Source organism: Diabrotica undecimpunctata, chromosome 8, assembly GCF_040954645.1.
Source record: "Diabrotica undecimpunctata isolate CICGRU chromosome 8, icDiaUnde3, whole genome shotgun sequence".
In the NCBI taxonomy this organism is placed as follows: domain Eukaryota; kingdom Metazoa; phylum Arthropoda; class Insecta; order Coleoptera; family Chrysomelidae; genus Diabrotica; species Diabrotica undecimpunctata.
In genome coordinates this window covers 119,255,549-119,278,128 of record NC_092810.1, presented here as the reverse complement: position 1 = coordinate 119,278,128, position 22,580 = coordinate 119,255,549, and the positions used below count along the sequence as shown (strand labels likewise).

Genomic DNA, 22,580 nt, shown 5'->3' with positions numbered 1-22,580 from the left:
AATCTGTTTGTCAGTATTCGAGTAAAGAGCTTGTATAGGTGGTTAAGCAAACTAATTGACCTATAGTTGTCGAGATCTGATTTGTCCCCTTTTTTGTGGAGGAGGATTGTAACCGAATTCTTCCATTTACTTGGAATGTTTTCACTATGCAGACATAGATTGCAGATATATATATATATATATATATATATATATATATATATATATATATATATATATATATATATATATATATTAAACCTAGAGCTAAGATTAATACTATTATAAAAAATAATATTAAACCCACCAGTCTTCCGGGTCGAACCTCAATGATTTCCATTGCGCCGAGCTTTCGACATCCTCTCTTATGTCGTCTTCAGGGCTTCCGAGGTCTCAGTCTCCCGAGCCCCCAGACACCACTGCACCGATCACTATTCACTTCACTACAGTGTTATACACTGTAATATATAATTCACTACTTTGCGAATACAATTCAATGTCGACCTTTAACACAAGTTTGTAACCGATATTCAAATTACCGAGCCCACATTTCTTAACATTTGTAAGTCAATTTTATTTAAAGCTTCTCTTATTCTATTTTTTTATATCATCTGGTATTGTTGGAGGCTTCTGGTATACAAGGTCTGTTATACAGCTCACATGAAAAAATCAATTTTGGGGAATTACGGTGATCGCGGTGGCCAAACAGTTGGTCTTCCTCTGCCTATCCACATCTCAAAAAAGTTGTTATTTATTTTATTTTTGTATCATTTAAATGATTGTAAATAGGAGCAGTGTGGTGAACTGGAGCACCGCCGTAGTAGTAAATGTAATGTAGTAAAAACTACATTCTTTGTCGAATATTTAGCGGTACATTTTGTAGTAGTATTGGCAAATGATTATTTAGACAATCCACATATATGGCACCATTTACACAACCGTCAAAAAAATGTGGGCCAATCACATAATCGCCAACAATACCACCCCAAACATTTATAGACCACCTAGTTTGACTATGAGTGTTAGAAGATAGGGATTGCTTGATGCATAATAATAAAAATTATGCCGATTTACTGTTCCATTTTTGTGAAATATAGCCTCATCTCTAAAAAGCACATAATCGAAAAAAAAAAAAATCGGTCTGTTAACACTTGCTGCTGAGACCATTGGCAAAAAACGAATGTGCGTTGATAATCATCGACTGTCAATTCTTGATGTAAGGCTATGGCTCCACGAGCGACAGATTGTCGCAAGCAGTAGCAGTAAAATGTAGCTTGATAAATGAAAACAACAGCAGTGATACTGAGTGGCTCCATGCGCTGTAGATTGTCGCTTCGTTTCGAGACCGAGACACGTCTTCAAGGTCGTGTCGCGTTCGAATAAGTCCGGACCTATTTTTTAGCAGTAATTTGCAGCGCGTTTGTGGCTCCACTAGCAGTAATTTGTCGCTTGTATTTGTTTCAAAGATATTTACTTGGTTCCATAGTTTGTCCCAACCCTGTATATTATAGTATAGATATGTTTTTTAATCTGGGCCTTTATATCAGCAATAAAAATTTTTATGTTACTTTTTGCTCATCTATCATGTGATTTATTGAGATCTTTAGGAAATTGAAATAATATGATTTTTCATTTTAGATCAGCCTTTTTTGTAATATAAAAGCTTTTTTGGTTTCAAATTCGCTTCTACGGAGGCAGTATGTTTTGCGTTCATTTTTTGCATAGTGGCAGTTCTCGACCATCGAATTTCATGGATCACTGAAATGCCTATCTGATAGTTTCGAAGCTGATCTTAGAGCATTTTCAGTTACGCTGACTAACAGAGATCTATTATTCCAACTGCTATTCTTTAAATCGTTAGAGTGTCGTTTTAAAATCAGTTTCGCATTTCTAACTTACATAAGATGTACTCCAGTCGTCAGATATGAGAATGCCACTTAGCTTCTAAAAATGATACGAATAAGCCCAAAAAACCCCAAAAAAGATGCAGGAAAGTTTACCACTTTTACCCCAGGGCTTTTCCCTAAAGCTTCCCTCGCAGGGTGGTAAAAAAGCAAAAAATCGATTGACCAAGAATCTGTACGCCGTAGAAAAAAATATTAAATTAAAGAATGTAGCTGAGATAATTTTAAACAAAAACTTGTATCAGCTCGACAGTAAAAATTCGATATCTTTTGATCCAAGTGTCATATCGACAAAAATCAAGATGCGTTTTAAAGGTAAAGAGAGCAGCTTTTGTATTCAGGTTTTGTACTTTGCTACGAATATACTCAGTTTTTATAAAGGAGTTAAATATATAAACGTGGCACGATTTTTGTCATTTTTTATGTTTCATGTGAGATCAATAAAATTGATGACTTTTATTGAACAGTCGTAGTAAAATTTCAATTTTAAGGGATCAACTACGCTTCAAGCGTTATTTCTGAGAGAACGGCTTATTTTACACAAAAAGTGCTAATAAACATTTTTGTTTAAAATTATCTCTTCTTCTTCACGTGCCATCTCCGCGACTGAGGTCGGAAATCATCATGGCTATTCTGATCTTAGATGCTGCTGCTCTGAATAGTTCAATTGATGTGCATCCGTGCCATTCCCTCAAGTTACGCAACCATGAGATTCTTCTTCTTCCTACACTTCTCTTGCCCTGGATTTTCCCTTGTATAATCAATTGAAGTAGGCTGTATCTCTCATTACGCATAACATGAGCCAGGTATTGCAGCTTTCGTGTCTTGATGGTTTCCAATACTTCCATTCTTTTGTTGATTTTTCTCATGACTTCGTTATTTGTTACATGCTCGGTCCATGATATCTTCAGGATTCTTCTATACACCCACATTTCAAATGCTTCCAACTTTTTAACAGTCGACGCGTTAAGTGTCCATGCTTCTATCCCTTAAAGGAGAGTCGAGAAAATATAACACCTTGCCAGCCTAACTCTCAAGTCCAATTTTAGTTCTCTTGCACAAAGTATCTTTCTCATTTTATGAAAGTTTGTACGTGCTTTCTCTATTCGAACTTTGATTTCTTTGGAGTAATCGTTTGTGTGATTAATTATTGTACCAAGATAGTGGTAGTTTTCAACTTGTTCTAAAGCACTACCGTTAATTTTCAGGCTTTCACCATTATTTTGGGATTTTGATATCCTCATAAATTTGGTTTTCTTGGTGTTTATTGATAATCCAATTCTTCTCCATACTCAACTATCTTGTTCATTAGCTTTTGGAGGTCTTGTAGGTTGTCTGTTATTACGATAGTATCGTCCGCATATGTAATGTTGTTAATTGGTGTTCCATTGACCTTGATTCCTGCTGTTTCTCCCTCAAGAGCTCTTTTCATAATTTCTTCAGAGTATGGATTGAATAGTAGTGGTGAAAATACACACCCCTGTCGCACTCCTCTTTTAACTTCGAACTCTTCTGATGTGTGTTCTTTAATGCGTACGTGTGCCTGCTGTTTATAATATAGATTTGTTATAATTCGAAGTTCATTGTGTTGTAGTTGTTTTGCTTTAAGGATGTCCATTAGCTCTTTGTGGCGGACTTTGTCGAAAGCTTTGTTGTAGTCTATGAAACAGACGTACATATCTTGGTTCACATCTAAGCATCTCTGGATTAGTACGTTGAATGCAAATAGAGCTTCACGGGTACCTACGCCATTACGGAATCCAAATTGAGTTTCTTCAATATCCATATCAAGTGTTTTGTAAATGCGTTTATGAATGATATTTAAAAACAATTAAAGTGTGTGAGACATCAGGCTTATGGTACGGTGGTCGGTGCATTCTCTAGCATTTTTCTTTTTTGGGAGACAAATGAATGTTGAGGTCAACCATTCGTTGGGTGTGTCACCCGATTGATAAATTTTATTAAAAAGCTTTAATAGGACATCAATGTACTCATTTTCTATTATTTTAAGGATATCAATAGGCAGTTTATCTGGCCCCGGGCTTTTTACGTTTCTGGTGTTCTTTAGTGCATACAGTATTTCTTCCTGTGTAATTTCTACACTTGTTTCTCTGTCCTCAAGAGACAAGTCTTGTGGGTTTCGTCGTCGAAGAGCTCTTACATATACTCTTCCCATCGTTTTAGTTTTTCGTCAGTCATTATCAAAGTATTTCCGTTTTTATCTAAAAGAGTTGTGTTGTGGTTCCTTTTTTGCAGTCATCCTATTTCTTAAACCTTTTTATGTATGTTGAATAGGTCGTATTTGTTCTGAAGATCCTCTATCTCTTTACATTTTTCCTCATAGTAAGTTTATTTTGTCTCTCTTATCTTTTTTCTGATTTCGTTGTTCATGATTTTTTAATTGTGACTGTCTTTGTTCTTGGCATGTCTTCGTTGTTCCATCATGCCGAGTATCTCCTCGGTCATTCAATTGTCTTTCTTTCGTGTCGGTTCTTTTATTATCTCTTTGCATGGAGCAAGGAGGCAGTTTTTTAGTGTTTCCCATTGTTCGTTTATCTCGTAAGTATTAGTATCTAATTTATGAAAGTTTTCGTATATTTTTTGTTGAAGTTTGGTTTTTATATCAACTTCTTTCAGTTTTCTAACATTTAATTTTGGAGTTCTTTGTGGTTTTCTAATACGTTTAAGCTTAAGCGTGACATTAGCGATTAGTGGGTTATGGTCTGATTGGACATCTGCTCCTGGATATGTTTTAACTGATTTGATGGTGTTACGATATCTCTCTGTAATCACTATATGTATAGTCGATTTAGTTTCTTACAACTTTTTCCGGTTTATCTGCTGGTGAGCGCCATATATATAACTGTCTCATTGGTAATTTAAAGAACGTGTTTGTGATTATTAGACTTTGTTCTTGGCAGAATTGTATTAAACGATCGCCTCTATCGTTACGTTCCCCTAGTCCTTGGTCTTCCATTACTGTTCCAGCTCTTCCTTTGCCGACTTTGGCATTGAAATCGCCCATAACTACCGTCATTTCCCTGTTCTTTGTCATTTTCAGTGCATCTTCAATTTGTTGATAGAATGTTTCTACTTCATCTTCTGTTGCATCCGTCTTTGGCGCATATACTTGGATCAGATTTAGTTTTGTGTGTGATGTCCTTATTTGTAGTAGCATCACTCTTTCTGAGATCGGGACAAAGCCCTCTATTGACTTGTTGACTTCTGTATCGACAATAATTGCTACTCCACGTCTATGTTGTTTATCAATGTTTTCCGAATAATATAACGTACCGGTTTTTGTTGAATGATATCCTGAGTTAAGCCACCATGTTTCTCTTACTTCTAATATATTTATATTCAGTCTTCCCATTTCTTGAAGGATGTTATGCATTTTACCAGGTTGATACATGCTTTTGACGTTCCACGTACCTATTTTTGTTTTTGATAATTTTAGTTTGTCTTGTTTCGAAGTTTGACAAGGGTTTCGCCGGTTAACGACCTGGGAGTTCTTGTCTGTTCCTCCCCTGCCGGATCTTGGGCTCCGATTCCCATGATCAGTTTCTTTTTTTCCTTTAGTACTCATTGCCATGATAATTGTACTAGAGATATCCAATTGGATCTTTAATGCAGTGGTTTCTCCTTGCCTTCTGCATCCTTATGCCGTTGACCATTTACTTGATTCATTCGCCTTTGGTACCAATTTCTTAGCACAAGGACAAAAGAGTGCCCTTCCACTTACCAACTCATCCGCCCGAAGTCGTTGGTCAGTAAGTGGGGGATTGCTTATACCGGCAATCGCTCGGTGGAATTTTCGCCATATCTGGCTACCCTCACTTAGTTTAGCCTGCAGACCAATGCAGTTGCCCGGAGTGTGGCACGTGGAGCCATAAGTGAGAGTTAGCTGTCTTATGAGGACCAGTTATCAAGAACCATCTCCCGTCTATGACGCTCGATGTGGTCGTTCCGATAAAAGGTGATACCTCTATAACACAACTCTACACCCCAGCTACAAAATTATCTCAGCTACATTTTTTATAGGAAACATTTTTTTCTACAGCGTACCGATTCTTGGTAAGTCGATTTTTTGTGTTTTTACCCTCCTACAAGGGAAGTTTTAGGAGGAAGCCCGGGGTAAAAGTGATAATCTTTTTTGTAACTTTTTAAGGGTCTTAAATTTGATATTCTTGGCAAAATTCAGCTTGTTTGTATGGTTTTTAGGGGTCAACCCTCTGACGACTCAACTAATGTTAATTAGTGATGGAACTGTTAAGATAATTGATCTACGCAGTCAGCAGACAGGTTAATTTACACAAACTGAACATAAAAAATAAAACATTGTTGTTTTTTATATTAAACAGTAATATTTTAGTACACAGTTCATTATTTATTACAAAATTTTACATACATTTTTAATAACTTTCTAAAAACAAAAAACACAATAAATAATATTTAGCGTCTAATAATATTTACAAAAAATTATTTTTTAACATGTGATTGAATAATTCCTTATACTTAATTTCCATCATTTCTTCATTAAGTCGTACATTAGGTTCAAGTGTTTCTTTACTAGAATTATTAAAGTGATCCAAAAATTCACCCATATCAGCTTTTTTCATATCTTCAGGAATTGCAAATTTAACAACAAAAACTATCAGCGATAATATAAAACCAAAATAACAATATTCTTTCCACTCCTTTTTAAGTTCCTCAAAGGATATATACTTCTTGCAATCAAGCGCCAAACAAGTTTCAACCAAGCTTTTGTGATAAACCATAAGGTACTCATCTAAATTATCGAGAACTTGTTTATCGCTTCCTGAGTATAAAAAGTACGCCAAGTCCTGTACAACTGAAGCTTTAGAGGATGCTTGAAAATCAATGAACTTCATATCTTGGATTTTTCCATTTTTCTACAAAAATATAAAAAATACAAATAATAAGTTAAAAAATCATGAAGTTATAAACATTGTAAACCTTAAATTAGGAAATATCTTCAACAGTGCTAATAATTATAGGAGTAATGAGTGGAATTATAATATTAAATTCATGGCCAATAATAGCAGTTTACAATAGCAGCTAGTTTAATAGCAGCAAACGTCAACATTAAACTCAGGAAACCGGAGAAAAAAGTTAAAACCACCAAAATTAACATCAAAAACCTAAAAGACGACAACTGCCAACAGCAACTAAAGGCAGAGATAAATAAATTAACTAAAGGAAGCGTTGAATGGACAGATATGAAAAAAGCCATACTAAAAGCGGGAAAGGCGGTCCTAGGCGAAGAAGAGAAAATAACTAAAAAAGACTGGATGACACCGGAAATAGTTGAGCTAATAACTGAAAAAAGAAAATACAAAAATAAAGATGAAAATAAATATAAAACCATCAAGAATAAAATCAAATATGAAATCAGAAAGGCTAAGGAGGAATGGATGAACAAAGAATGCCAGGAATTGGAAAAACTCAGCAACAAACATGACACCTCAAACTTACATAAAAAAATGAAAGAACTTACAGGCAACACCAGACAAAGAAGAACACTCATAACAAGAGATAATAATGGAGAAATACTTACTGAAGAGAGCAAAATAAAGGAAGTATGGGAACAATATATAATCCATCTTTTCCATGACGAGAGAGAAAATGAACAAGATATAGGTGAAAAAAAACAATACCTACAAATTTTACCCTCAGAAGTAAAGAATGCCCTACAGAATGCAAAACAAGGAAAAGCACCGGGTCCTGATCAAATTCCAGTTGAACTGTTAAAAGCCTTAGATGACGGTAATATAAAGAGACTCACCCGAATTCTCAACCACATATATGTAGAGGGCAACATCCCGGAAGAATGGCTTGAATCGATATTTTTACCTCTACCAAAAAACAACAATCCCAAATCATGTAATGACTATAGATTGATAAGCCTAATGTGCCACCCTTTAAAGATTCTCTTGAAAATTGTTCAAAACCGAATTTATAAGAAATGTGAGGAGCAGATAGATGAAACTCAGTTTGGCTTCAGAGGAGGCATGGGTACAAGAGAGGCATTATTTGCGTTGACAGTACTCATGCAGAAATGTCGGGAATATAACAAGAGTGCATATGTATGCTTCATAGACTTTAGGAAGGCCTTTGACCGAGTGCAGCATATGAAGTTAATAAATGAATTAAAAAACATCAATTTAGACAAAAAAGACATTGAGTTTATTAAGGCTATGTACTGGAACCAGAAAGCAGTAGTAAAGGTGAACGATATAGAAACAAATAATACACCGATTGCGAGAGGGGTTAGGCAAGGATGCGTCTTGTCTCCGACGCTTTTCAACGTGTACTCACAGGTCATATTCAGAAAAGCCTTATGGGAAAGAAAAGAGGAAATAAGAATTGGTGGAGAAATCCTAAACACCATGAGATTTGCAGATGACACGGTAATTATGGCTGAGAGTATAGAAGATCTACAAACTTTACTAGATGCAATAAATAGTGAATGCATTCAAATGGGACTTGACATCAACATAGATAAGACCAAATTTATGATAGTATCAAGGAGTCCAATAAATAATGAACATCTAACTTTTGGTGGACAGCAAATAGAGAGAGTGACAAAATATAAATATCTGGGAGCTTACATCAACACAGAATTAGATCCAGACCAAGAGATCCGGGTACGAATAGAAATGGCATGGGCAGCGTTCTTAAAATTCAAACAATTGTTCTGTGACAAAAATCTGAATATTGCGCTGAGACTGAGGTTTGTTGAATGTTACGTCTGGTCGCAACTATTGTACGGGGTAGAAACATGGACACTAAAAGCGCAAATAGTTAAAAAGATTGAAGCCTTTGAACTTTGGATATACCGGAGAATGTTGAGAATCCCATGGACTGCCAAGGTCACCAATGAGGAAGTGCTGAGAAGAATGGGTCGAGACAAAAAATTGTTGAGAACGATAAAAGTACGCAAGACTGCATACCTTGGACACATACTAAGAAATAATAAATATAGCCTTCTGCAGGTCATCATGCAGGGTAGAGTCGATGGCAAAAAGGGAATAGGTAGAAAGAGGAAGTCATGGCTGCAAAATATTCGAGACTGGACAAACATGACTGTAGACGAATTATTCCACGTTGCAAAAGACAGAGAAGCTTTTAAAAATGTGGTCGCCAACCTCCGTTAATGGGGACGGCATAAGAAGAAAAAGAATAGCAGTTAATTCATTGGTAATACCAAAACTCCACATGTTCTTAGTGTAATAACGAATCAAGCACATGAATAGTTCTTTTTTACAAAAAAAAAAAACAAAATTTCTAGGTTTATGAGGCGATATTGTTTGTCGAGTAATTCATTATTTTAAAACAATGTTTTAGACATAATAAATCATTATGCATCATCGTGCACCAACAGGGCAATGAGAGACTTGTATGTTTTTGCCTAACGTGGGGGCATCTAGAAAACGAAGGCCAAAAAGGGTCACACGAAACGAATCTTGAAAACTTTTCTGTGTAACCAATGAGCCATATGTCAAGAAATGTTACGATAAAATAAGTTTAAAAGAAAAGCAATGACTATGTACAAGATTTTGGAAACTTAATAACTATCAAGCTAAATGCCACTGTGTATTATCTTCAATCACGGTTCTGCCTACCTGCTAAAGCGATATGTTTAAATATATTTACTCAAATTTTGAGAATATTCGCGGCAAAAGTTGACCGATATTTAAAAAAAGTTGGTTCAGAAGATGTTCCAATAAAGATGATAAAGGAGAGAAGACAGCTACCCAGCAAAAATGCCCCAAGCACAAAAGCAAAGGATTGTTGATCCCATAAGCCAATTTTCAAAATGTAGCTAGTATTATTGTAGAAACCAAAGAACGACTATTCTTAAATAGTGATTACTATTTGAATGAGAATATGCCACAATTTAAGGTTAAAGTACGTTTATTGACGTTTCAATTTCCACTTCGGAAATCGTTCTCAAAATACAAACATTAGTAAATTTTGAGAACGATTTCCGAAGTGGAAATTAAAACGTCAATAAACGTACTTTAACCTTTAATTGTAGCTTATTCTCATTTAAATAGTATTATTGTTTGATTGGAGGCATTTCTAATAATATGCGATCATTTCTAATGTAACAGTTTAAATTCTGCGTTTTTAGTCATATTTCAAATGCCTCATATTTGTTGCCAAAAATCAAAATGGAATTTTCATGTTATAGGTTCTGAAGACTGGTCTCTATCAATGGAAATTTCACTACGACCGGTCAATAAAAGTAATAAATTTTAATGACGTCTAGAGAATCGTAAAGTAAGTTTCTTTACGATTTATAGAAACATATAGAACAGATTTATAGAAACTGACTTCATTTGGGACAAAACACAAAAATTTTATACAAACGCTCCACTCTTCACCTTTAAAACGCATTTTAATTTTTGTCGATAGGACACTCTGATCAAAAGATATCGATTTTTCACCATCAAGTTGATACAAATTATATTTAACATTGACTTCGCGCGCGGAACTGACATTCAAAATCGCCAGTAGCTTTAAGCGTTGTTCCCGAGAGAGTTTATAAACATAATTGGGATCCCAAAATTGATAATCTGAGCACAATTCAGCTTGTTCATATGATTTTTTGGGGTCAAATCTCTGACCACTGGACTATAAAAGATCTCTAATATAGTGATTTTTGCAACTAAAAAAATAATCTTTACTTACAAAATATATTTCAGAATTTAAAAATGGAGAAAAATTTACATTTTTGGACTTTTAATCGTTACTTTTGAATAAAATATTGGGTCAAATTTAATGTACTATAGCTCAAATTAAATATTTTTTTTATTTACCTTCATTCAATATTATACTTATTTTACCTTAAAAGACAATAAAAATAAAAATAATCAAATAACGTTTTTGCACCTAAAAAGTGCGATAAAAAATTATAACCAACAATTACGAGTTGCAAACACTTGGAGGTTACTCTGTGCTCTTTTTAAAATTTTGCTTTTGTTCTTTCAACCCAATAAACGCCTGCATACAAATATTGTATGTAACACGATATAAAAAAAATTTACGGGATTCGCAGTATCTTGGGACTCGAATTTTGCTCATACTGAAAACTTCCTACTTATCCCGTAAAATATCGCTTTCACAACTTGTATATCAAATTTTAATTTTTTCGAAGTTAAAATAAATTCGTTAACTATTTCAAAGTACTTACGTCATATTTAAACATCATGTTATTACTCCAACAGTCTCCATGAGTTATTACTCCATAATTACCCGTGTACGTTACAGAATTTTTAAAAAGCTCCACACAATTTTTTGTAAATTTCTCCAAAGATTCTTTGGTTTTGATGTCTTTGTTTGAACTAAAATATCCTTCGCATTTTTTGACGGCATCTTCCAAGCAATGAATAAATAGTTTTTCATCTCCCTGAATTTTCCAATAAGGAGTTAACATTTCACAAAATTCGTTGAAATTATTTGGATATTTATCTTTATATCCAAAAGATAATCCGTGAAATTGTCCATATTTTGTTAATATGTATTTAAGTTCTGCGTCGCTAAAACTCACGTTTTTTTCAATTGTTTTAAACTGCTGTGTCATGAGGTTTTCCATTATAAGACACTCCTTATCCTTATGTACATCCGTAGCAAAACATTTAGGAATATTATTAAACGGATCAATATTCGGCAACGTCTTTTGTAGTTTGTAAAGTTCAGGCCAAATCTTGTTATAAAAGTAACTCTCATTTTTGTACAACGTATGAACAGGAATCGCATCTCTTACATTTTGGTTCAAATTAGACTGTTTAACTACAATATCTAATCCTTTGGTACGTTGTTTATCAGTTATGCTTATAAATATAACGTTACCTGTAAACCCTTCGCCGTTATCCGTTTGACCACTAGCAGTTATTTCTGGATCCGTAAAACCTTCGCTTACAGCAATATTTTTTAATATAGTCAGTACTTCTGGATATAAGGATTCCATTTTTAAATCACTTTTATCTTAAAATCTTTTTCCACCTTCTGTAACATATGTTTATCACTACATGCAATTCAATATCAACGAGTAACTGGCTTTTAGATTACTTTTCAATGTCATTTATATTATTAGATAATGCACTTTTTAGATAATTTGTCTAGTGTAAATAATTTTCTATTTTAATATTGGATAACCTTCAAGTTCGGTAGGCATGCAAATAAATCTAATATACACTGCATCCATAAACTAATGCACAAAATCAATATTAGCAAAAAAAACGATACTACCAACAATTTTCAAAATATGTCGATTTTTGATATAAAGTAAATCTAATGTACAGGATGAAATACTTTAGTCAGCCTTTTTTAATAGATTACTCGTTTTTTTTATGTTTCGAAAAGCCTTACCGACGTGATGTAAAAAATTCATGGATAATAACGTCTAATTGATTCTTCTTTTAAAGGTATCTCGTCCAGTCGTCAGAGAGTTGACTCCTAAAAATCATACGAACAAGATAAAAATTTTGCAAAAAATATGTATTTGAAACCCCAAAAAAGATGCAAAAAAGTTTACTCCTTTTACCCCAGGGATTCACCCTAAAATCCCCCTCGCAGGGGGTAAAAACACAAAAAAAATCGATTTACCAAGAATCTGTACACCGTAGCCAAAAATGTTTCAATTAAAAAATGTAGCAGAGATAATTTTAAACAAAAATGGTTATAAGCATTTTTTGTGTAGAATAAACCGTTCTCCTAGAAACAACGCTTGAAGCGACCGTCGATTTTGCATGTCAGTTACTTGCGAAAAATCAATGTTGAATAAAATTTGTATCAGCTCGACAGTAAAATTTCAATATCTTTTGATTTAAATGTTCTATCGACAAAAATCAAGATGCGTTTTAAAGGCCAAGAGTGCAGCTTTCATATGCAGTTTTTGTGTTTTGCCAAGATTAAACTCAGTTTTTATAAATGTTTAAATAAATCAACGTGGCGCGATTTTTGCCATTTTTTGCAATTCTCGGGAGGTCAATAAAATTGATCACTTTCATTGACTAGTTGTAATACAACTTCTATTTCTAGAGATCAATCTTTAAAACCTATGACATAAAATTTTAATTTTGAGTTTTGGTAACAAATATGAAGAATTTAAAATAGGAATAAAAACGCAGAATTTAACGTTTTATATTACAAATGATCACACGTCACAGAAAATGCATTTAAAAAGACGGTTTTGGGAGTAGTTCATTGCAGAAGTTTTGTTCTTTTGTCTTTTGAAAAACGTACTAGTGTAATTTTTAAAAAGTTTTAAATGTTTTAGATTGTTTGTTGTGTGAAAGTTCAAATCCAGCATTTTTCAAGCATATTTCAAATGTCTCACATTTGTTGCCAAAACTCAAAACTAAAATTTCATGCTGTAGGTTAGGATCTAGTAATCGAAACTTCTTAGTGGCCAGTCAATGAAAGGGATAGATTGAATTGATCTATTGAGAATCATAAAAAATCGAAAAAATCGCGCCTCGTTTATTTATACCTGTAAAAAACCTGAGTTTATTTGCGGCAAAATACAAAAACTGCATACAAAAGCTGAACTCTTTGACATTTGTCGATAGGTCACTTGAATCAAAAGGTATCGAACTTTTACCGTCAAGCTGATACAAATTTTATTTAACATTGATTTCGCGCGCGTAACTGACATGCAAAATCGACGGTCGATTCAAGCGTTGTTTCTATGAGAACGGTTTATTCTACACAAAAAATGCTTATAACCATTTTTGTTTGAAATTATCTCAGCTACATTTTTTATTTGAAACATTATTTTCTACGGTGTAAATATTCTTGGTAAATTGATTTTTTTGCGTTTTTATCCCCTACGAAGGGGGTTTTAGGGGGAAGCCCGGGGTAAAAGTGGTAAACTTTTTTGCATCTTTTTTGGGATCCCAAAATTATTATTCTCGACAAAATTCAGCTTGTTTTTATGATTTTAAGATGTTCAGTGGCATTTTCGTCTCTGACGACTGGAGTAATCGTATTCTATTCACAGCAGCTCTAAATAGATTAATTAACGTTAGACCAGTCCGTTTAATAAAGTTGACCAGCCAGGATATAGTCTACGTCTGGGGCTTCTCTGGTCCTTAACCTTGCCTTGTCGAATCAATTGTAGAAGTCAGTATTTACTATTATGCATAATGTGACCAAAGTAAGCCAATTTTTTGTTCTTTATAATGTTAATAATTTCTTTGTCTGTTTTAACCTCTGGATGATAGTTATGTTAGATGTGTGGTAACATACAGATAAGTTGCAAAGAATCTTTCTAAGGTCGCTAAAAGCTTCTGCCCTTTTTTAATACGAGTGTTTATTACTGTGGATCAGACCATCTTTTACTTTAATCCAAATTTAGATGCAGAGTTAACAAAGAAAGAAATGAAAGACAACAAAGAACAAACAAACTGGACCTGGAAAAACTGAAGATTCAGGAATGTAAAGAAAAGTTCGAAGAAGAAGTCGTAAATGAGTTAAGGACGTTAGAACTGCACTCCATAGAAGGCAAATGAATTAATATCAAAATAACAGTACTGACAGCGGAGCGTCCACACTGGGAAACAAGAAAAAGGCGAGAAAAGGAGCATGGTTCGATAAGGAGTGCAGACAAGCAATAGAGGAAAAAAATTAAACACACAAAATGTATATAACAAGAAGAACACGGGAAAGACGAACATCATTTGAAGTCGCAAGATGGAAAGTAGACAAGATATATATAAATAAAAAAAGAGCCCATGAAAATGAACAAATAGAAAAAATGGAAGAAAATTTTAAAAACAACGAAATAGGAGGGGTATACTAATACCTAAAAAAGATAAAAAGTGGGTATAAACCTCAAACAAGTCTATGTAAAAAGATGAAAATGAGCAAATAATTAGTGACCAATAGAAAGTCACAGAAACCTGGAAGCATTAAAACTGGGTACGAATTACGTAGAAGAGAATGAAGTAGAGAATGAAGTAAAAGCTCCGGAAGTTCTGGAAGCTATTATGGCTTAGACAAACAATAAAGCCCTGAGGGTTCACAAAATACCAGCAGAATTGTATAAGGTAGGTGGCGACTGCCTAGCAAGTCACATCCACGCGCTTATCAAAAATATATGGCAAGACAAGAAAATACCCGACGACTGGAAAAGAAGTATAGTATGATACCGATCTTTAAAAAGGAGACAAACTTCAGTGCAAAAACTACCGTGGAATTTCTCTACTATCTACAGCAAATAAAGTCCTTACTTATATTAGAAACCAGCGGCTCCAATCACTAGCAGATAATATTATTAGAGAGTATCAGATGGGCTTCCAACGGAAAAGATCGACACTGGATCAAATATTTACAATCAAATGGATTTTGTGTAAATCATGGGAACATGATATTCATGTTCACAACGTGTTTGTAGACTTCAAACAGGCATACGATTTGGTTAAAAGGAATAAACTCTAGAATATATTGGTTAAATTAGCAATACCACACAAGCTAATTAGACTTATTAAAGCCACAATGGATGAAACTCAGGCATGTGTACCAATACAAAACCACCGGAGAGACTTTTTCAAAATTTCGCAGGTACTAAAGCTGGGAGATACTTTGTTTAACCTGGCACTGGAGTGTACGGTTAGGCAAATGCAAATTGGACGAGAAAACCTACTGACCAACTGGTCGGTTATGCCGATGTTATAAATATTATGAGTGGAACATTAACAGGAGCACAGAAAACATTCGCAGAGTAAAAAATGCAAACAAAAAGGCTAGGTCTGTAAATTAATACAGAAAAAACAAAAATAATGATACAGAGGGGAAGAAATATAGTCCCACAAAACATTATACATGAAGATGACATTGAAACGTTTGGAAAGTTTACATACCTGGGAGTAAAAATATATGCCAACGGATCAGAAGATGGAGAAATACGGAAGAGAATAACGCAGGCAAACAGAGCTTATTTTTCCCTCTCCCATATATTTTGGTCTAAAAATATCCACCGAAATACAAATATGAGAATCCATAAAACCTTAATTTGACCAATAGCATGCTATGGCAGCGACGCATGAGTCCTGAAAGAAACATTTAAAAGCAAACTGGACACATTCGAAAGGAAAGTACTGATTAGAATACTAGGACCTATAAGGAAAAACGGAATCTTTAGAAGTCGATACAACAACGAGCTTTATCAACTTTATAAGGAAGCACCACTGTCAGACTTCATTATCATACAAAGAATGCAATGGGCCAGACATCTGATAAGAATGGGAGAGGATAGCCTACCAAAAAGAGCACTGAATGCTAGAATGTAGGGAAAGAGACCGGTTGGAAAGCCAGGAAAGCGCTGGGAAGACACAGTAAACAGCGACGCACAAGCCCTTTTAGGAGTCCGTGTATGAAGAAGATGAGCCACAGACAAGCAACGGTGTGGGCAAAAAATAAAGAAGGCCAAAGCTTAATTTGTGCTGTAGCGCCGTAGAAGAAGGAGAAGTTTATCACACTTTCTCCACTCTTTTTAACGATGTATCGTTTATTGTATTATGGACATTTATGTTAATGTTCTTATGATATGCTCATTATTTTTATCTTTTGACAATTTAGTTTTAGGCTGTATTTGTTACATGTTTTTACAACATTAACATCATGCTTTGGAGCCCCCGCGCACTAATTGCCAGAAATACGATATCTTTTGCATATATAATATTCTTTATAAGTTGACCGTTTACTGTAATATCATCTTCTTATTCGTTCAAGGCTTCCCTAAAGATGTTTTTAGTGACTAAATGATCGTAAGAAGTACTTTAAGTGCATGGCTCATTAAACTAATTAATCTATGTTCTTTACATTTCCCAGCGTTGGATTTTTTTAGAAGTGGAATAAATATTGATAGTAGCCAGTCTTTTGGTAAGTGACCAATCTCATATATTATGTTGTTTAATAGCTTAGTAAGAGCTGTGATTTGGAGTACCTATAATAGCTTTAAAATTTCACCATGCACTTTATCAGGTTATGATGATCTAACATCTTTTATTCCCTTTATTATACAGTTACTTATTCGTTTGTTACTTCTAGGCCGTAGGGATTGTCTATTTCAGTCGGTCTTCTTGTATGGCTGTATCTTTGAGTAATTCTTGCATGTATTTTTTTCATCTTCAATTATAGTTAAAATATTTGAATATCTATAACTATGCCTGTATTAAGTTGTTTTTTGGTATTCCGTATCAGGAAATCGTCCTGTTTGCATTGTAGTGTTTTAATTTCCGTACATTTTTTTAATAGCCATACTTTTTTGCTCTTTTTATTTTCCATATTATATTCTTGTGCAACTTTTTGTATTTATTGTCATTTCTACCTTTTAGTTTTCTTTACTCTTTTAATATCTGCAATATTTTGACTGTCATCCATTCTTACTTCTTTCTTTTCTTAATTTTAGATATCTATAGTCATTTATATATGCTATAGACATTAGTGCTCAAGAATGTCTCAACCGCGACACTCGTAGGGCAAAAATATTTATTTTATGAGACAGCTAAGCCGCCTTAAAGGCTCTAAAGTTATTTACTTGTAAGTCAAAGTTGGTTTGGGACTTTAAACAATTCCTCAGAAAGCTGGTGAAACGCAACAACGTAACTATTTATATATATATATATATATATATATATATATATATATATATATGAATAAATCCCCATATATATATATATATATATATATATATATATATACATATATATATATATATATATATATATCTGCAAACGACTCAAATTCCTAATTCCTAGGACAGGTCAGGCTAGTGTCCTCTGATATACGAAACAGTCGAAGTGCGGTGAGACTGCATGTCCTTAACGACCACATATAATCACTAACCTAATCTAAGATATTCATCTGAAATTGTGGAAAAGGATGTCTTTATTTCGTTCCACTGAGCTTCCATGTCGCAAGTAGTGTCCTTAACTATTTTCAAAAAATTCTTATTAATCTCCTTTTTTACTTTTTTTAGTTTTTATTTTTATTTTGTTTATGCTGATACAATCAATCTGGTTTCTTATTATTTTCCTTGGGGTATCACTGGGTGCTTTTTATATATAAAACCTTCCTAGATATTATTTAAAAAATGTATTCTTTACAAGCATATCCGTCTCTTCGCAGAATTGAATCAGTCATGCTCCACTTTCGCTTCTTGTGCCAAGACCATATTTTCCCATAACATTCTAAGTTTGCGGTTGTACCTTTATCGTACGGATAAGACGTCTTTAAAGAAAGAACCGGCTTTCTATTATTTTTTGTTACGTTTTATTTAAAACTTAATAAAAATGTGATTACTTATTGAATTTTTAAATAACAAAATTAAATTTATTGAAGAGCGCTTTATGTATGTGAATAGTGATAAATGTGCGATTAAAATAATAATTTTCAAAAACCTGATGTAAATAAAATTGTTACTCTGTCTATAAAAAACAAAAAGGAAATTAAATATTTTAAACTGGTCTCAGAGGAGTGTAATTTACATAATATTTATGATATATTAAGAAGATTGGAAATTGGCATAACAATAGGCCATACACTATTTAAAATTTTGAAATTAACAAACATTTAAGAAATAAAAATAATTGGCAGAAATCGGATCAAGATTGTATTGTCATTTTATCATGATTAGAAGATAATCTTATTAAAAATGAATTGCTAATATCTCAAAATTTCAAATTTTTTTAACTTTACAAATCATTAATGCTATCGGTCTATGACCTTAATAGATTAGTGTAGTTTGATATTTTGGGAATTTTTACAGAGATCAAATGTAGATAGATTTTACATATTATGCCAGTCTGCTATATTAAATTAAAACGTTTAACCATAACAGTAATAACGACTTTATGAAAATGTTTTAATATTTGTATGAGCAAGTTCGGTCATGCAATAAAAATCTAGCTTAACATAATTGTGTATATTGCAACAACATTTCTTTCTTTTTCCTTCTACATAATTTCTTTGCATTTTTCTGAGTTCTTCATATGCCCTTCTATTCAATCGGGAATCCCTTTGTAGACATTTCCGTCTAGCTATATTTTTGCTCTTTATTACTTGTTGGTAATCTTGGCCAAACCATTCCTCGTTTCTTTTGCTTGAGGTTTTACCTAATGTTTTCTTTGCCATATTTGTAATTGTGGTCTGGATGACATTCCATTCTTCTTCAATGTCGTTTTGTTCTCCTCTTCCTCCTTTTTTGGTAGACATTAACATATTTAAAAAGTTATTACCCTAACTCCCTGTAAAAGAGAAATCTTAATTCTCAAATAGATCTAGGAAAGTCCTCTGTTATCAATTTTGTTAAATTAATATAAATGAGTGATACAGAGGGTCATAAATAAAAAACTGCTAAAATAATTGCACTAGTGCTTCTAGTGTTAACCTTTACTAACTTGTTTTATACCACGATGAAAGATATAATAACCAAAATGCAAAAAAAAATTCAAAATTGTAGTGAATTTTGTTTGCACCTATAACTTTATTGCTCGTGACAATTTATATAATTTTTGACATTTTTTATGGCGTGCTGGTTTTATCGCCTTATACGGTGGAAGAAATTATTACAAGAAAATCATGTATTACCTCGTCTATTTATTCCGGTGTTTGCCTAATAACGGGATATATAAAATGGAAAAAGACAGACAAAACTTTTTTAATTTCATCATTGAACTCTTAAAGGTAAATTTACTCTTTCACATGTGTTTGATTTATGGATTGCACATATGCGAACTTTGCCTTCACACGATTTTTCGCTGTGCTATCACCGACACATCTGACTTTTTAAATCGACTCGAATATGTGTTAGAAATACGTATCCGTTCAAATGTAAAATTAAAAGGGTGTCAGGTATAACATATAGTCCAAAGGTTGATGATATGATGTGAAAGTTTATGAGGAGAGTGCTCAACTCTATATCACGAGAACAGGTAAACAGATATGTCAACGAACCAAACGACAACTAATCAAAGTCAATGCAGATTTAATATTAATATTTATTTATGTTCATGTTCAGCTCCGTCTCTTTTTTTAAGGGAAAACAGTGGGTCACTGAGATATATTCGTGTAAACTAATTAATTTTTAAGGTACTCTTTGAAAAGTCATTTATAATAAATATGGGTACAAAAAAAATTAATTTGGTCACAAAAAAACTCACCGCGTGAGTCGCGTTGGTGGCTACAGAGCAGAAAATATGTCGGTTGAACTGAAAAAATAATAATCTGATTGAGAAAAAATATAATTCTGAATCTAGATAACTAACATAAGTAATTAATTAATAGCAACAACATCAAGAAAACAAACTAATTACCTAATTTTTAATTTCTTCCTGAAAACGTCTAAAACAATGTTCTAAGCACGATCCCGGATGTTCAGGGCACTCCGCACAATAAAACAATCTTTCAATAAAAGTCCTTTCTTTCTTTTTTAATTTGCCAGCAATGTTTACACCGTCTTCGTTTTGTAATACCATTAGCTGATTTAGAGCAAATGAAACGTCAAATTTTTCTTAACTTGAGGGATTTTTGGGTTTGGTCCCCGACGATCAATCACCGACAATCGAAAGTCGTACAATGACATTTTTGTATTAGAATTATTATAGAAATAGTATGCGTTGATTAGCATAATTTAAAAAATATGTATCCCTATTTTTTTGTACCACCTCATAGTTTTGTGTTCGTAACTATAATAATTTAACATCTGGTCGCCTAAGTCAAAGCCACCTTTATTTTTGTTATATTCAGCGACTAAACGGGTCTTTTCTTTATCAATTCCTTTCCTAGATATTTTTGGAACCATTTCATGACCAAATTTGGAAGAGATCATTAAAATATCTCGCTGATCTTTTCATTTACACACACATATGCCTTTATTATTGTAAGCACTCGCCAGTTTATTTTGTTTAAATTTTCGATTATAATAATAATATTATATAATAATATAATAACTTCATGTCAATTTTCCGCTCTTCCTGTTCTCAATGTTCCTGTAAGATAAGTTTAAACCGAAAGTAGTTTTTTACACAATGGAACACTATTATAAAAATTTTCCATATATAAGGAGTGACCAACATTTAGTTTCGAATCCATCAAATTTAGCACTACTTTTTTCGTATGATTACGTCCTCTAATTACGGGGTCACTAGCTCCGCTATAAAATAATATGCGTTGAATCATCTAGGTACATTCTGCCAAAGTATACAGTTTAACACCATATTTGTGTCGTTTGCCCTTGAGAAATTGACAAAAACTAAGTATTCCTCTCCAAAAGGGCTAATTTTCTTTTTGGACAATAAAGATTCTCCATTTTAATATAAAAAAAATCTGATAATGAAGATATCTTGGCAAGTTTGGACTTGTTATTTTCGCTATTATTGTTAAAATATAAGACACGCAAAATTAACATAAAGCGATTTCGGCTCATATATTGTACAAACACTAGAATAATAAATAAATGATTTTTCTTTCAATAAATCATTCAATCATATAAATTGATATTTTGTTTTTATCACATTAATTTTCAATCCTGGTCGACTCAGCCTGAATAAAAATGAGTACCTTGGGTAAAACCAGGTTTAATAATAGACGGTTGAAGCGTAGCACTGGCCATGTTACCTTCCTTGTATACCGTAGGCCCTAGATATAGCAGACTACCCTGCTATACTCCCAAAGCCGCGACAGCGGTATAAAACGGGAGACTATTATTATAATTTTCAATCCTGGTATTGCTGTAAATGGTAGCACTGTAGGATGTTGAACCTCTGCAATAATATTTTGAGATTCATCATCATCTTCAGATTCTTCTTGTAAATTAGGATCGTCTGTCCGATCATATTCATCACTTGCGTCACTGTCGTCATGTGAATCTTCTAATATGTGTATTAATTCATCATCTGCAATTAGCTGAGAAGTTTCACACCTACCTCGTTAAGAAGTCGAAGGGTGGCAATATTCATCACTCATTTTAGAAATAATTTAAAAATGAAGTATTTAGCAAAACACGTGCAATGGCTCACAGTAAAACCATAAGATATCCAACACCGAAAGCGTAGAAAATATTACTGAATGCATAGCAAAATAAACCGATGGGATTGGATTATGATAACACAATAAATTATTAGAAATGCAATATAATCTAAATACATCTACTAATTCTTTCAAAGCTTACCGATGCTTTTACTTTTATTACTTTACAACTTTTTATTACAGCAATTTTGTCATTTTCGAGCATGTTTAGCTTGAATATTTGAAAAATAAGCAACGAAATTGAGGATTTCATATTTTACCATCCAATTTATCAATAGGACAGAAATATTAGTTATAATTTGTGAAAAAGCCGCCGAGATAACATTCATACATTGTCATATACTCAGAATAAAGTTTAACGCCAAAATTCGAAAACCAAACAGAAATTCCGGTATATGCCAGTCTTTCCAAGCGGCCAGCAGATATTTGTTCATATATTGTCATAATATAGTCAAAGACCGCGCGACTCGCGTAGGTGGCCTCTGAGGCTATATTCACTGAACGCGACAGTCGCGTTGTCGGACTTGAACGTGTTAATATATCTCAAAAAAATATGCCACTTTATCTCGGAGATAAAATTAAAAACAAAACCATTGAATTAATAAGTGATAATATAAGAAAATTTTTTTTCAAAAT

At 33.3% G+C, this 22,580-nt stretch overlaps 1 protein-coding gene across 1 annotated transcript; it reads right to left on the bottom strand.

The window, feature by feature from the left end:
- Positions 1-6,271: 6,271 nt before the first annotated feature.
- On the bottom strand, positions 6,272-11,954 carry LOC140448540 (uncharacterized). The gene is made up of 2 exons (XM_072541622.1): positions 11,104-11,954; positions 6,272-6,796 (listed from the first exon to the last, which is right to left on the bottom strand). The coding sequence occupies exons 1-2, from the start codon at positions 11,878-11,880 to the stop codon at positions 6,353-6,355; spliced, it is 1,221 nt and encodes a 406-aa protein (XP_072397723.1). The 5' UTR covers positions 11,881-11,954; the 3' UTR covers positions 6,272-6,352.
- Positions 11,955-22,580: the final 10,626 nt, after the last annotated feature.